The following is a 15,244-nucleotide window of genomic DNA, read 5'->3' on the forward strand; positions in this document are numbered from 1 at the left end:
CTACAAAAAAGCTCCCTTCTAGACCAAGGCTACTCCACTCTCCTTGACAGCCAGCAAAAGCTTCCTGGAAGGCTGCTCTCTTCCATCCACCGGCTTCAACATACTCCCCTTCCCCTCTGCAACCTTCTGGAACATGTCAAACCAGCTCCACATCAAATCCATCCCCAAAGCTGCTTTTTCCACCTCAAAATCACCTCAACGTCCGGCTATCCCTCCCAGACTCGGTGGCTGTGACCCTCAACCGATGTCGACAAACACCTGTTCGTAGTTTCAAGCAAAGTCCTGGATAGGCTCCCTAATGTTTAAAACTCAGCTGCCAGGTTTCAGAAACGCCCTCACTGCGGGGTTAGAACAGTGCCCCTTTGTGCTAACACCGCATCCAAACCAGATCTTTATCTGAGTTGTGACTTGCTCATTTTTGCGTGAGCCCTAGTGGCACCGAGGCCCGCGGCACAGCCCACCGTCATCATCCTCACTGGCGCCTCGCACCGTCTACACAGCCTCGTCTTCACCTACAAATCCCTCCATGCCCTTGCCCTCAGCAGCTATCAGATCTCCTTTCCTCAGATACCCCATCCCAGAATATGTGGTCCTCAGACACGGCCCACAGTCGCCCCGACCAATTGTCCCTATATCGATTCTGTTTCTGTATTGATATACTGTTTAGTCTGCTATGTTAAAGCACCCTTGGACCCATTAATGCTATAGAAGTTACGTTTATAAATAGCATTATTATTATTATTATTTATTATTATTATTAACGTGATGCCTGGCTTAAAAAGGTACAGCCGCATTTATTGGCTTTATCCAGTAAAAGGGTATAGATTACAAATATAATGTGAAGGATGTTAGTTACGACATTGAGAGAGAGAGAGAGAGAGAGAGAGAGAGAGAGAGAGAGAGAGAGAGAGAGAGAGAGAGAGAGCTTCAGAAGGTGTGCGCAGATCGTAAAGTGCACCCTAGTTATGTACATGTCAAAACCACAAATGCAACAGAGAGCTAGCTTGATTACGGTATAGAGAGAGAGAGAGAGAGAGAGAGAGAGAGAGAGAGAGTGAGTGAGAGAGAAAGAGAGAGAGAGAGAGAGCTTCAGAAGGTGTGCGCAGATCGTAAAGTGCACCCTAGTTATGTACATGTCAAAACCACAAATGCAACAGAGAGCTAGCTTGATTACGGTATAGAGAGAAAGAGAGAGAGAGAGAGAGAGAGAGAGAGAGCGCTTGCTCTTTGCTAGTTAAAACTTTTTTAGATATTCTACTTTATTCTCTGACACTTCAACTACTTCAGACTTCGTAACTTGGTCGATTTTTAACCGTTAACCGTCCGTTACAAATAAACCCATTTGTATCTTCAAGTATTTAAAAAAACTGAATTCAAATAAAAACTCTTCACTTTTTTCCAACCATTTTACACTTTTAACTGTGTGGATGTTTACATTGTTGACTCCATTTACCCTTTTGAACTCTGTTGAAGCGTTTTCTTTACATCTGCCTTTACTAAAACATATTTTTTAGCCTCACTTTGCACTACAGCACTCTGCTGGAAATGCATTTTTTAGTTTGTTTATTTTTTGTCTGCAGGAAATGCATTTTTTAGTTGCTCTTTTGCCCCCTCAAAGGGATTGAAGAAAGCGATTGCTGAAAACAGGGAAACCCACTAGGATTGACACAAACAAGTTGTTTGTACAAGGCTGTACGTCTTACAGACCCACAGTTATGGAAGTTTCCATTTGAAAAAACACATCTAGTATACCTGGAGGGACGGTCGCTATTTATTTCATAGCTATTTTGTCCTTGGGTTAAAAATATGAATAAAATCAAATCTTATTCCAGTTATCTTGCCAAGTAGACTACATTTAAATTCAAGTTCTTCATTCTGTTAGCATTATAAAATACATTACGTTTTACAACACTGTCATTTGTAATCTTCGAGACAAAAGTGAAATGAATGGTGAAACAATGGCCTCCAATTTATTGCTCCCTGACGTTTTTCACTTTGAATATTTAAAGCTACATTGAAGTTTCAGAGATTTGAATAGATGATGAAATGTTCAATGTTCAATTGCCCTGACCGTTTCACTTTGAGAAGTTGTCTGCAGAAATCAGGTGGTAAACTCTGTTGTACCGAAGCGCCATTTGACTGGTCATGGATGTCAAGGTTCTGCTTTTTCTTCTTATTCACCCAAACCCTCATCGCCAGGCGAAGAAGACGACCTACGCCTTTCTGTGGGACATGGCCGTCCTGGAGTACGCCGCATTGACCGACGACGAGTGCACGGTCACAGTGACGGGCAACGGCATGAGTAGCAAGGGCTACGGCATCGCCATGCAGCACGGCAGCCCCTACCGAGACCTCTTCTCCCAGAAGTAAGACCGCCAAAATAAAAGCACCCTCGAGATGTGCCGAGGCAAGGTGTTGTTTTATCTTGGTATTATTTCGGCCCGTTCTTGTAGAGTGCTATAGTGTTTTCTTTTTCGTGAGTCAGATTACCACAAAATGTTTACATACATAGCTTACACAATATACATATTCATCTCAGAATCACAGGCCTCCAGAATTGTTACTCCCAAAATAATGTCCTCCCCCGTGTGCATGTTGCATATTAATCGTAAAATCTGCAAGCCTAGCGAGAAATTTTCTGAACCAACAAAATACAAACAAAATCAATAGCAACTTAAGCATTCCATGATTAGTCCATGATATTAAGGTTTCTTGAATTCAGATATTTTCTGTATATACATCGACAGTACAACACAGTGACTTGCAGCTCATATAATTGATGTGATCTATTTGACATCATCAACAACATCATCTATGGTACATTAGGCTGTTCCATCACTAAATCAGAGCACCTCTTTGTTAATCGTCACCATTCTGCCATCCCCTTGGGGAGTTCTCCACTGCCTGCAGATTGTTTGATGCACACTTCGTGAGCTCGCTAATCACTTGCTCTGAACCCTGAATGCAGATCAGCTACTCTGCTGGAGTCTGACGGTGGCTGTGAGAGGTTCAAGCACTGTGCTTGTCGCCCTAGATGCTAGCATGTCCTAGCATGTTTTTTGTAATAATGTAAAGGGATAAAAGTATAATATAATCTATAAAGCAAGACCTGAAGTTGTGGAATAAGGCTACATAATTCTCTCAAACAAAAGCTCACAGAGAATATGTAATTTTGGTTAAAGACACTATGGACAAATAATGATAATTAATAAATAAAAAAGAACTTTACTCTGTAATACAACTTATATTGTGATTGAGAGGTTAGTGGTTGAACTTGAGTCAACAGTCCAACCGAAATGTTGACAAATGTGTCAACATTTGTCAACATATTTTCCTCCTGAGAGAGGAAAATAATTGTTGGGAACTTTAACAACCTTTGGCAAAAGAAGAACACACAATGTATGATCCATATCAAAAACTCATTAAAAAGGAACAAAAACCCTGAAACATGAGGCTTTTGACAGTGATGACACACCTCAAGGTACATTTGATCACATCATAAAAAGTAAACATCAATCATCAGCCGACATTAATGGCAAAACAACCACCAAGGTAAGACAGTAGCATCCAGAGGGACAGCTCTGGGCACGGATCTGGTTCATACATCCGAGCACTTAGTTTGAGAGCCTCTGTTCCTGTGTGAGAACCAGGCTTCACTGTGGGAAGGGTTTTGCCCACCCCATAGAGGAAGACAGTTCTCTATGGGGACTCCGCAGTAGTCAGCCCTCCACACCGCCCATGGTGATGCACCACATATAGCGGCTGCACAACGCCTTACTTCTGCCAAGCTTCATCTCGCTTCACTGTGATTGTTCTTATTGAAATAGTCTTTCCCTAAGTACGTTATTGGATATCTCATGGATATATGTGTGCAACTCCCCCCCCCACTATGGGGGAGTCTCTCTGGGGCTGTACCTTCTCCCTTGTAACGCTTTCCTAGTTGATTGGCCATGTTCTTAAATCTGTTTGTTAGTGGGATTGAATTGATTTGGGTGGTGTGACTCACTAAACGGTTGGGTTTATTATGTATCTATTTTCCTTCTTAGCGTTTGGGTTCAGACCCGTGAAAGCCTTCCAGTGGCGCCCACTGAGGGACACGCCGCGATGCCCTGGCTGGTGTTAAATGGAGGGCTGGGCTATTGTCTGCTGTAAAGAATTATAAAAGCCATTATCTCCTACTGTTAATCCCTTTTTCCCATGACCGTTGGGGTACTCGTGGCCGTTATTTAATCGCCGTTCCATTCAAGGTATTCGAAAACTTCTGTTGCTCATTTATGCAGAAGAAAAACGAGTTAGGCCCAAAGTGGGGTTTTAATCAGGGATGTTTCAACAGAAGGACAGTGTTATGACTTTGAGCCCTTTTAAAATGTTAAGGTCAAACCTTCCTTCACTTGCTGGAATCAACCATGTTCTTAATAACTCATCAAAACCAAATTCGCAATCCATTAGTATAGCTATTCATATAATTTATTATACCGTCAAGAACAAGATTGGTTATGTTTTTTCTTTTTTTATCAAGCCGTACTTTCTCGAACATTGCTTGCATTCGTGTTTTAAGAAAATGACAGTAATGATCTCTCAACTGTTCAGCCTTTACTCCAATGTTGACTTCCTGCCAAAGTGTCCACAGTCTTCGATTTAAAAGTGATTTTGGAGAAATGCTTCTGCTGAATGACATGAAATGTGAAGCAGTTTTTTTCTACTTTGCCATGCAGTTAGCAAGCACCTGCTGCTAGACCATTAGTTTGTGGGACCTCCAATGGTGACGGAACGCTCCTAGTTTCTTCATCCTCACTCAAACGGCGCTGGGCGGAGCGTTTGGCGCCCCTTCCCTCTGACCCCCTTTCCCTCTCTCCATCCTTCCATCCCTCTCCCGTCCCTCCCTCCTCCCCCAGGATCCTGGAGCTCCAGGAGAAGGGCGACCTGGACATCCTGAAGCAGAAGTGGTGGCCACGCACGGGCCGCTGCGACCTGAACCGCCACGCCAGCGCCCAGCCCGACGGCCGCTCCCTCAAGCTGCACAGCTTCGCCGGCGTCTTCTGCATCCTGGCCGCCGGCCTGCTGCTGGCCTGCCTTGTGGCGGGCATGGAGACGTGGTGGAACGGCAGCCGGTGCCACCGGGAGCAGCCCAAAGAGGTGACCGAGCACAGGGTCCGTCGGACAGGCCCGCGGGGGGAAGACACTGCCACACTCTACTTTAAGGATCCAGCCACAGACGCCAGCCCCGACCTAGTAGAGCTTCAGTACACCCAGCTGTAGGAGATGGGCTAGGGGCGTCAGGAGCTCAGGACAGGCTGGGAGGGTCAAAGTCGGGGGGTAGACGGGATAGCTTTGGGGAGATAAACCACCCTATCGGCCAGAGATTGAAATCAAATTTGGTCTCTTTTTTTTGTGTTCGTTTTTTTTATGCTCCAAGCTCACCCATACCCACTCATAATACTTTATATTGCACCGGTTGTTCGCTCAAAACATACATTAAAGCATCAACCATCCAAACCACGGCCCTTAATATTCCACCCGACGCAATTAATTAACTTTTACGATTAATGTTTTCTTACCGTTTTTTTCACTTTTATTTACCTCGATGCGCATCCTGCTTAGCTTGATACTTCTATTGGCTCAGAAGAAACTGAATTCAAATCAGCCAACGGTGTCAGATTGTCCACCCCGCACGTCCCCACATGAAGTGCAGAGAACCCATCCCAGGCATCTTGCTAAATAACTTCCCAAAGCCCCATCGCCATCAAGCCCACAAGATCAAATTATTGCAATGGGTATTTTGGTGTATGGTGTATTTTCTGCAGTGAGGCTTTGGGTCATTTCCTGAGCAGAAGGGATCCCCGAGAAATTTCAAATTATCTTGAGGGACTGAAGGGAACTGACAACCCCTCTTAATAGTGGTGATCGTTTTGTTGGTTGTTGCCTCACGTTAAGACAAAGGACAAGATACTCTGGCCTGGGTCAACCCTTTAAAAATAAGCATTTTAAAATTATTGATCTTTTTATTAGAAGGTATAAATCCCTTGTGTCTGTGGTTCTCTGTTTGTGACCGCATTGCCCTCCGAGCAAATATACCTGACTACAGTAATCCATTCAAATCTGACATCTTTTAACAAAACCGATAGCCGACCACTACCTCTCGCATTTCATTAAGTAAATGTTACCTTAAAACCTTAAGATGCAATATCTCTTTGCAAGACTGGTTTTATTTTACTTGAATATTTTTCCCAGTGTATTTTATTTCACCAACACTGTGTCCTAGCCCTCTACCCTACCACCAGAGCTTCTAATGCTACTTGTTATCATCTTATCCTCAGGAATTGATTAAAAGGGTCATACTTTAATTTAATTTCTTGTCAGAGTTCATTATCACGAATAGCAATTAGATACAACAACAAAAAATAAATACAAGAAAAATAATTTTGGCTTCCCATTTAAAAATACCCCACAGCTTAAGTCTCTAGATAGTGTCTATTACTCTCAATGATAACATAAGACCTCAATTGTGTAGTTGTCATCGACTGCAAAATAAAAGTGTCAGTTTCCCGCTGCAGTATCGACTGTATCATCAGGTCTAGGGGCACAGAACATTTAGAGCAGGAAGTAAAGGCTTTATCCCTTCATCGCATTCAATAAAACAGAAAAAGGCTTGACTTGGATCCCTAAACTACAGTGTGAGCAAACAGCGTAGTCTACCATGCATGTGGTCCATCACTCTTGTAATAATGCCTGTCTCTCACAATACACCCCGGACCACAATCCCTAGTATTACAGCTGTCACCTCTTCAAATTATATGTCAATCTGGACACCCGTTTGACCTCTTTCTCCATTTCTTCTCCCTATCTTGTCTATCTATCCTTTTATTTGACGCATTATTTACACTTGACTGTCTGTGATTTCGTGCAGGTTGCTAAGGATTACAGACTGGCAAGGGTTTCTGGTCCATTGACATATAATGACATTACAACTGCTTCATCGGAGGGAAGGAGAGACATTTGGACAGAGAGAGAGAGAGGCTGGGATGAAGCAGAAGCTATTGATACAGGTCAGAATAGACCCGTCTGTAGACACTTTTGATCCAATATGTTTGTGTTCTACGTTTGATAACTTTATGTTTTCTTTTATGAGAGAAAGAACAAAGTTGCCCCACATAAGTAACGTCATTAGTTGCTTTATTTGCCTGAAATATAAATAAGTCGAGTCATGATTTCAATATCTCCATATCAAGAGAGATTTTGGTACATATTATGAATATCTGTATGTATTATTGTACACATTGTCTTGGTAGTTTATGATGCTCCAAGCAAGCTTTTAAGGGAAAACTCCCCAGCCATCTACTAATCTTGCATATCCCATTAACCACAATCCTTTAAGTCTATAGTTCCACCGTTTTAATGCATGGCACAAGCGCATACCTCACTTATAGATATATATATATATTGTCATATATATATATCTATACATGGTCAAAAGCACAGTTGATTTAACAATTGCCTTTTAATTTCTACATATATATAATATTCTAGTATGTATCTTTAATATTATCTTAAATATGACTACAAATGATACTTTTACATGCTGGAATTGTTTATATAAATAAAATAAATAAATACAAACATGAAATTAAAAAACATTTTCCTGAAGAAATCTGTGTGTATATACCAGAACTATACGTTTCCTCTTGAAGAGATCTCTAGGATAATGGTTAAGAGTGTATGTCTGTACACTAATTTTATATTGTAATCTAATAGTGTCCCCAAATACTACATTAAATGAGTATTTACCAATCCATCAGAGATGTTTGTTATCGTAGTTTAAGTGCTATTTCAATTCTGAATAGTTTGCTTTAGAATATGGATAATATAAACATTGCAGTAGGATTGATTTGCAAATCTGCCATAATATTGTCAACTTGTTTGATTTACATTTCTTTCAAGCCTCCACACTTTTGATCAAAACCATTTATTTGTTTAGATTAAGCTACTTAAAGGAAGTCATTACAGGAAACACATTGCATTTAGATGTCAGTTTACTGTTTAAACAGTTTTGTGTGCACGTTTAAAAAAGAAAATTGTTATCTGAATAATATGAAGGGGGCTGCAGAGTGGGAGGAATTGGATTGTAACGTGTCACATTTTCACGTATATCTATTTAATGAGTTCCACAGTTCAAACCAAATTTTCCGCCATGAACTAGCTAGATTGTAAGCCATCTAGTCTTGCCGGGACTGACTCGATTTTATTCTCAGACAAATACGTCAATAACACACGTGTTAAGCTAGAGCATCTTTAGCATTCCTAGCCACTACTGCCTCAACCTATTTCCAATGTCTTTTGGGCAAAATTGATGGATTGATGGAGTGATTGATTATTTGGTAGACATGTGCCATCTGAATTTCCAGAACTCGTTGCTGTCTCAACATTATTAGGATCACGTCAATCATTGTTTTCTAACTTAAATGAGGCAATGTCAGAGCCAAGCCAGACTACACGCTTTTTAAGCACTTTGTTGTAAGCACACATTTTATCAAAACAGGATAATGATATTCGTATCTATCTACCTCCTCTACTTGCTAACCAACACAGATTGCATACTGCATTGTAGCTGCATACAAAATGAGCATCAGCAGTGTCATCGAGGGGGTGGGGGGTTCACAGAGCTTCTGTGCACTGAGCGTCCTCTAAGGACAGTCCTTGTGCCGCCATTTGCTACGCAAGTCATGTTCCCAGGCTTGGAAAATCCCCCCCCCTTTGTCATCTGCTTCCGATGTGTTGAAGTTGGGAGTTCCACAAGGAACCTCTCTGTTGTGTATTAAAGCCTAACAAGTGTGTGTGTGTGTGTGTGTGTGTGTGTGTGTGTGTGTGTGTGTGTGTGTGTGTGTGTGACCGCAGGCATCTAGCGATGCTTGGTCAGCGTGCTTGTGGTTTTCATTACATCGTTGCCCGCTTCGAGGTCAACGCAGCGCAGAGGGCTGAGTCTATCGTGGATTAATGGAGATTAAAAAAAAATGAATGGATTTTTAATGGAAGAATATACATTGAAAAACAAACACTAATGCTGTGTTCCAATATCCATACTATCTCTACTTACTAGCCTTAGTTTGGGTACGTAGGGTGTTCCGATTCAGATCGGGGCGAAAATAAGTGGACTGAAAGGACCCGGATGGTGCACTCAAAACGGTCAAACCGCAAAGTGCGGATCGATGTACACTTCTCGTACTCAACGGCAGCCATCTTATTTACGTAGCGGAAGAGGGCGGAGCCAGGCTGAGCCAACGTCTGCACATTTTCCACATAGCCTGCATTAATAGTCAATTTGTAGTTTTTATAGCTTTTATTGCTTTTTATAGCAGCTAGGCGTAAAGAGTTCACCGTTCAAAGCGGGATGTTTAGTGCGGGGGAGGATTGTAATTAATAGTGCACCACGGAGTATTCCATTTGGAACAACACCGACATCTGAGAATCGGCGCACTCAGTGAGTAGTAGTGAGTAGTAGAGTAGGATAGTGTACTACGTTTAAGTGTACTCATGGAAGTATGGATATTGGAACATGGCACAAACCTGTATGTTTGGCTCCGATAATTGCCTTTTCTAAAAATATCCAGCCCACTTCTCAGAGATGTTAACTCGAGTGCTTGTGTCATGGACTGAAATCCACCAAGGCCACTGTTTCGAGGGCTTGCAACTTGCAGATAAAAGATCAGACTTGATACTCATAATAGACTCGGAAGGTAAAAATTTGTGACTTGACTTGAGACCCGATGACGCAAATTACATGTCTGTTCATTTTACGTTTTATGTTTAATTAGAAACATGAGACATGTTGAGCGTGTCTTATGTTCATTTTCAACCAAAAAACGAGTGCACGCTTGGATCAATATTGTCATGATTGGATGTCGGTCCAGCTCCTCGCCATGCTAGCTGAGGGTCAATGGACCACAACACTAACCAACCCACACTAATAATAAAACGTTGGCATGGTGACCTTACACTTCAGCCGACCACACTCAATCTCAATCTCCAAATTATGTTTTAAGGTTGATTGCATTTTTAATTTCCGTGCTTCATTTTACCCAAGCTCTGCATCAGGTGGCCTTTATCAGTTTAATAATTATGTTCCTAAAGTCCCACAAGTCGCAAAGCATTTAGCGGACTTGTGGCTTGAGCCCGCCTCTTCTTGTCGCTGACCAAGTTTGATTTCAATGAGTGCATAAAGCTGTCTTCCTAAATCATTTGAGTCCCCGCAAAGGATGCTGCTTCCAATGACAATCATGACTGAAGCCCTTAATCATAGAGCATACTGAAAGTTGTGGGCAAAAGTGTCTACAGTGAACCCAGCATCTTCATCAACACATAAGCATTAGACAAGGGGGGGTGGGGGTACAACAGATAAGAATGCGAAAGAGCTGAGACAATCTGAGAATCCGGCCTCACGCCAATCTCAGCCTCTGTGTCCCTCCTTCTCTCCCTCCACACCTTTACCCCGACCTCCCCCCTGCCATCCCTCTCTCCCTCTCTCTGTACCACCACAACTCCTTCCTCCTCCTCCTCTTGTAGGACAAGGAGGTGAACCTGGAACAGGTGCACCGTCGTATGAACAGTCTTTTGGACGAGGACCTTGCCCACAAGCAGATCCCCGGCCACTCTATCGAGATCTCTGCGTTGGACATCGGCAGCATGCAGCCCGGCCCGGCCTGCTCCTCGCTGAGGGCGGGAGGGAGGGACTATCCGTCCTCGGGCCTCTCTGTGACCACCTACCTCCCCGGGGGGGAGGGGGGCCCTCAGCTGTCCCACACCCTGCCCCACCCTCACCATGGGGCGGGCACGCTGGGCCGGACAGTGGGCCACTCGCAGGCTCTGCTCCCTGGCAGCGCCACGCTGGGTCTGCCCACGCATCACCCTCTCAGCAGCACGTCCATCAGCGGCACCATGCAGTGCAAACACAGGGCGCCCAACGGGGGGCTGTTCCGCCAGAGCCCCGGCAAGAATCCCACGCCAATGTCCTACCAGGGAGTCTCCCGAGGACCCATACCCGAAGCCATTGACCCCGCCCACAGCACCTCCATATGAGAAGGTGGGGTCGGCCCCGACCGCAGCACATCCATACGATAGGAGGAGGGGAGATCGACCACATCATGTCCATATTACAGGAGGAAGGAAAGGGGAGGGGTCAACGATTGGCCCCGCCCACATCCCTTCTATATATATTGGGAAGGGGTACGGCGTTCGGTGAGGTTCAGGTCTCGGGGGCTGTGTAGGGCTCAGTGGACCTCCATTATTGTTGGTGGGACGTCGGGGTCGCAGAATGTGTTTGTGTGTGTGGGGTGGGGGCGTGCGCTGAGGGTGTAGTAAAGGAAAACGATAAAAAAGTGTACAATATTCTAAGATTTTTATTACTCGTTGAGAACTACCACTGTTGCTCTGGTGTTGGGATACAGGCTGTGGCTGTACCTTTTCTCCTGTATATATTTGTAAATACTGACAGAACGAAGTGAAGTTAAAAGTGTATTTTGAATATTCTCGATTTTTGGAGTTATAAAAAAAACGACAAAAACACAAGATGATTTAAAAAAAGGAAAAAAAACGACATATAAATTGATTAAAAATTATGACTGTTTGAATGGCTTTGTAAATTTTGTTCAATATTAAATAATGACGCGGAATTCATGGTGATTGTTTTTCTAAGTGCCGAAATCAGAAACGATGTCTCTGAACATGTCGCTAATCGATTCCCACTGCACCCCTGGTACCGCTATCTATCTCTTCCCTGTCACACTGTATTACGCTCGGAAAAAAAAGGTTGTGGGTAAGTTTTTGGTTTTCTCTGTGAATTCTAATTCTTTCATTTCATTCTTTAAAAAAAAAAAAGCTTTTTTTTTTAGCTTTTCTTTGCAATGCAAATATACAAAAATGTAAACTCATCATTTGGTTTGTTTTTATTAATTTGCTTGTTTTAGCTAAAGCTGAAAACTGTTTTTCTCGGTGCTCGGTCCATTGATCTCTCTGCTGGATCCCACAGTCTTATATGTTTAAATTGATTAATTCTGTACCCTAACATAACTGCCGAGTATGGAGCAATGGAGAGGTGTGAAAGAGTGAGGGAAATGTTTTGGCAAACGAAAGAATTGAAGAAATTGGAAAAGACTCACAGGCATGTAAATGTGGGATTGTGACTATAAATGACCACCGGGGAATTTCAGTACTCTGAACTGGACTGAAGATGATAATGAAACAATATAGAAATTAACAAATGGGACTCAGAAACCTAAAAACGTAGTTGTTATTGCTCCTACGAGACCATTAAAAGGAGATAGGCTTGCCAAGTAGCAATGTTATCTATTAAATTCCTCTGAATGCCGAAGGAAGTAGGGAGCAGAACATCCAATCTTATGATTTCTTTTCTCCAACTCAAGGATGTAAAGGTGTGTCTCTTAACAAGGCACGCAGCAAAGCTATTTTCACAGAGAGAGAAAGACAGAAATAGTGACTAATATAGCTGGCTCTTACTGCTAATGAGGGCAGTAATCACCTATGGAGATGAAAGATGGCTGCTCTCCAAATCTTAGATGACTGCCTTGCAGCTGGTATCCCTCGGTCATGCTACAGAGAGTATGCTAGTAAAATGATCTTATCCAATATTGGTGTCCTATCCTTTCTTTTTCCTGAAACCTTGAATGAAATGATAACAGAATCTATTTTATTTTGTGCTTTTTATGAGCACGATTAACATGCAGTTAAGACCTTTAAAGGTTTCTACATATCTCTTCATGATCATCGTTTCTTTCTTCGATTTGAATTGCTATGTAGTGTCCTGGCTATCAAGTTGTCTATGAAGTATTTGTTTAAATTCTCCCCTTCATGAATTGCCCTTTAGAAGTACTACAATGATTGATGGCAGCGTCTGTAACAATCTAGGATGATTTGTTTGTTTATGTTCAAACAGGCAGTATTTTTATAGTAATGAAATATTATTGAGGCAATACAACCCTGGACAGACACGATGGATTTTGGTATCTTGAATTAACAAAATCAGGTTTCTGCATTTATAACTAAATTGTATTTTAAAATTCCATTCATCATATTCACTATATAGTATACTATATATATACTGTATACTGTATACTATACACTATATAGTATATGTTTATATATGTTACTATATGTATATGTTTTTGTGTCCAACGGCCTTCTGCTTCATTTCGGTCATCGTTGTATTCGCCAAACTATGTGGGAAGTCACTAATTTACTTACCCCTACTGTGGTACTCCTCTGCGCTTATGTTGCATTATTTTTTAAGCAACTATTGTGTTTTATTTGGTGGAGAAATAAGGCAGAAATGACCAATACACATTCTCAGTCATGATGCTTACCAGTCAAACTGTGTCCACTTCAAAGCAGTTTTCTCCCCTTTGTTTTGTAATTCAGCGCTGTAAAGGTCAGACCTGTCTGAACCGTAAACACAGCTATCATCCAACACTTGTAAAATATTACATCTGTACAAAACGCACAATTTGTATGCGGTCAATCGCTAGTCAGATAAAACTTTTCTTAATCTGTAAACCAATCCTTAACTCATTTTGTAACATTTCAGGTATTTTACCGAAGCTAATCTCGAGGTCCAGAGTTTGTGTTCCTCAAACTGAAGCGCTGATTGGCTAAGGGTGAGAACCACATTTGTTTGTTATTGTTTGAGGGATTTTTTGTTTATTAGCTTCGAAAACCGTATGTGTGCGAGACATCTCTTGTAGCTGTTGAACTTAGGGAATTCAAAGTGTTGAACCCTGAGTTGAGTCATTACACTGTTTATCCCCTCCCCTCTTTCACCCCCTACGGGAAAGGGGAAATGAAAATAATCTGCCATAGCATATAGTCTGTAACAGTACATCTAAGGGAGACTATTATTTTATTTATGAATATGCTGCTTGGAGTTTCTTAAACTTTAATAAAGAAATATGGTTTACAACAATGTGATTGGTGCTTGGTGATGGAAAGATGGCGCTGCTGAACTGCTTAACTTAACGGAAAGCTCATGAATGCTTGATATAAAGAACCAAAGGGATAATATAAAAAATGACTCGTTTTAGTTTTTAAAATCTATTATGCCTACATTGTCTTCACCTCAGGGCTTTCTCTCTTCCTCTATTTCTCTCTCTCACACACACACACACACACACACACACACACACACACACACACACACACACACACACACACACACACACACACACCCATACACTGGATAAAAGGTTTGTAGTCTTTGTTTAATCTTGTAGTCATTTTTGCTGCTGTGTGGCTAGCTTGAACATTGGACTGACACTAAACTAAGTGGATCGTCGTCTAGTTTGGCTTCCAGTGTGGGTCATTGAATGACTGTGCCACACTAGAGCAGCTGGGCTCTCTGAAATTAGTCACTGGCTCCCTGTTTATTGACTGATAGCTGGGTTGTAAACTTTAATGTCTTGGTCAGACTAAATTAATGACTGAGGTGCCTGGTTTTATATTTGACTGATTAACTTCATAAACTCAACTATAACATGGACGGAATGAAATTAGACCAACATTTGGAGTTGAAGCTTCATTTCTTGTTTAATATCATTATTATCCCATTCAACTCAGAACTCTGTTGAGCGATTAAGCCCATTTGCAGAGCTTTAGCGTAGTATAAAAACACAGAGGATCAGCCAAAAGTCATCTATCTGGTCGTATTAAAGGGTAATATTATGCTGTTCTGTTTTTCCCTTTGCTTAAAATATCTAAGAGTTACCTGTGCCTACCAAAAACACTCCTCATTTTGATTTTTGATTTGATTTACTTCTGGATCAAGATGCTAAAACAGTAATCCAAATGATGACATGCAAAAGTAAAATACTTGTTTCCAGCATGGTCCTTGGTGTTACACACAAGTTTCAAATAGACAAGAATCAGACAAACAGACTTAAAAAAATGCATACAGTAATTAGGAGGGGGAAGAAGACATCACATAAAACACAAATAAATAAGAAACACAACTGCTGTAAAAACTATCCAATTCACCATTAAAGTATCCACCTTGTTGCATAAAATCTGCTTGACAAACTATTCCATGCCCTAGTACCAGTGTAAAACAAAGATTTTTGTCCTGCATTATTCGCTCTAGGCACCGAAGGTTTAGGTACTGAATAACATTGTTTTGCAACACTTGGAATTTCTTTTAAGATTCACAGTCAACCCAGAAAACCATGCAAGCAAAATCCCCATGGCAACA

At 41.7% G+C, this 15,244-nt stretch overlaps 1 protein-coding gene across 1 annotated transcript in view; it reads left to right on the plus strand.

Annotated features, from left to right (window-relative positions):
• LOC307090006 (glutamate receptor ionotropic, delta-1-like) overlaps nucleotides 1–5,259 on the plus strand; it is a gene marked incomplete at both ends in the record, with an annotated part of 387,185 nt that extends 381,926 nt beyond the window's left edge. The window contains 2 exons of the mRNA XM_079756527.1: nucleotides 2,200–2,366; nucleotides 4,896–5,259. Coding sequence (XP_079612653.1) covers nucleotides 2,200–2,366; nucleotides 4,896–5,259 — 531 coding nt within the window. The remainder of the gene's footprint in view (nucleotides 1–2,199; nucleotides 2,367–4,895) is intronic.
• Nucleotides 5,260–15,244: the final 9,985 nt, after the last annotated feature.

This window comes from Pollachius pollachius (genome assembly GCF_949987615.1).
Source record: "Pollachius pollachius genome assembly, chromosome: 19".
Taxonomy (NCBI): Eukaryota; Metazoa; Chordata; class Actinopteri; order Gadiformes; family Gadidae; genus Pollachius; species Pollachius pollachius.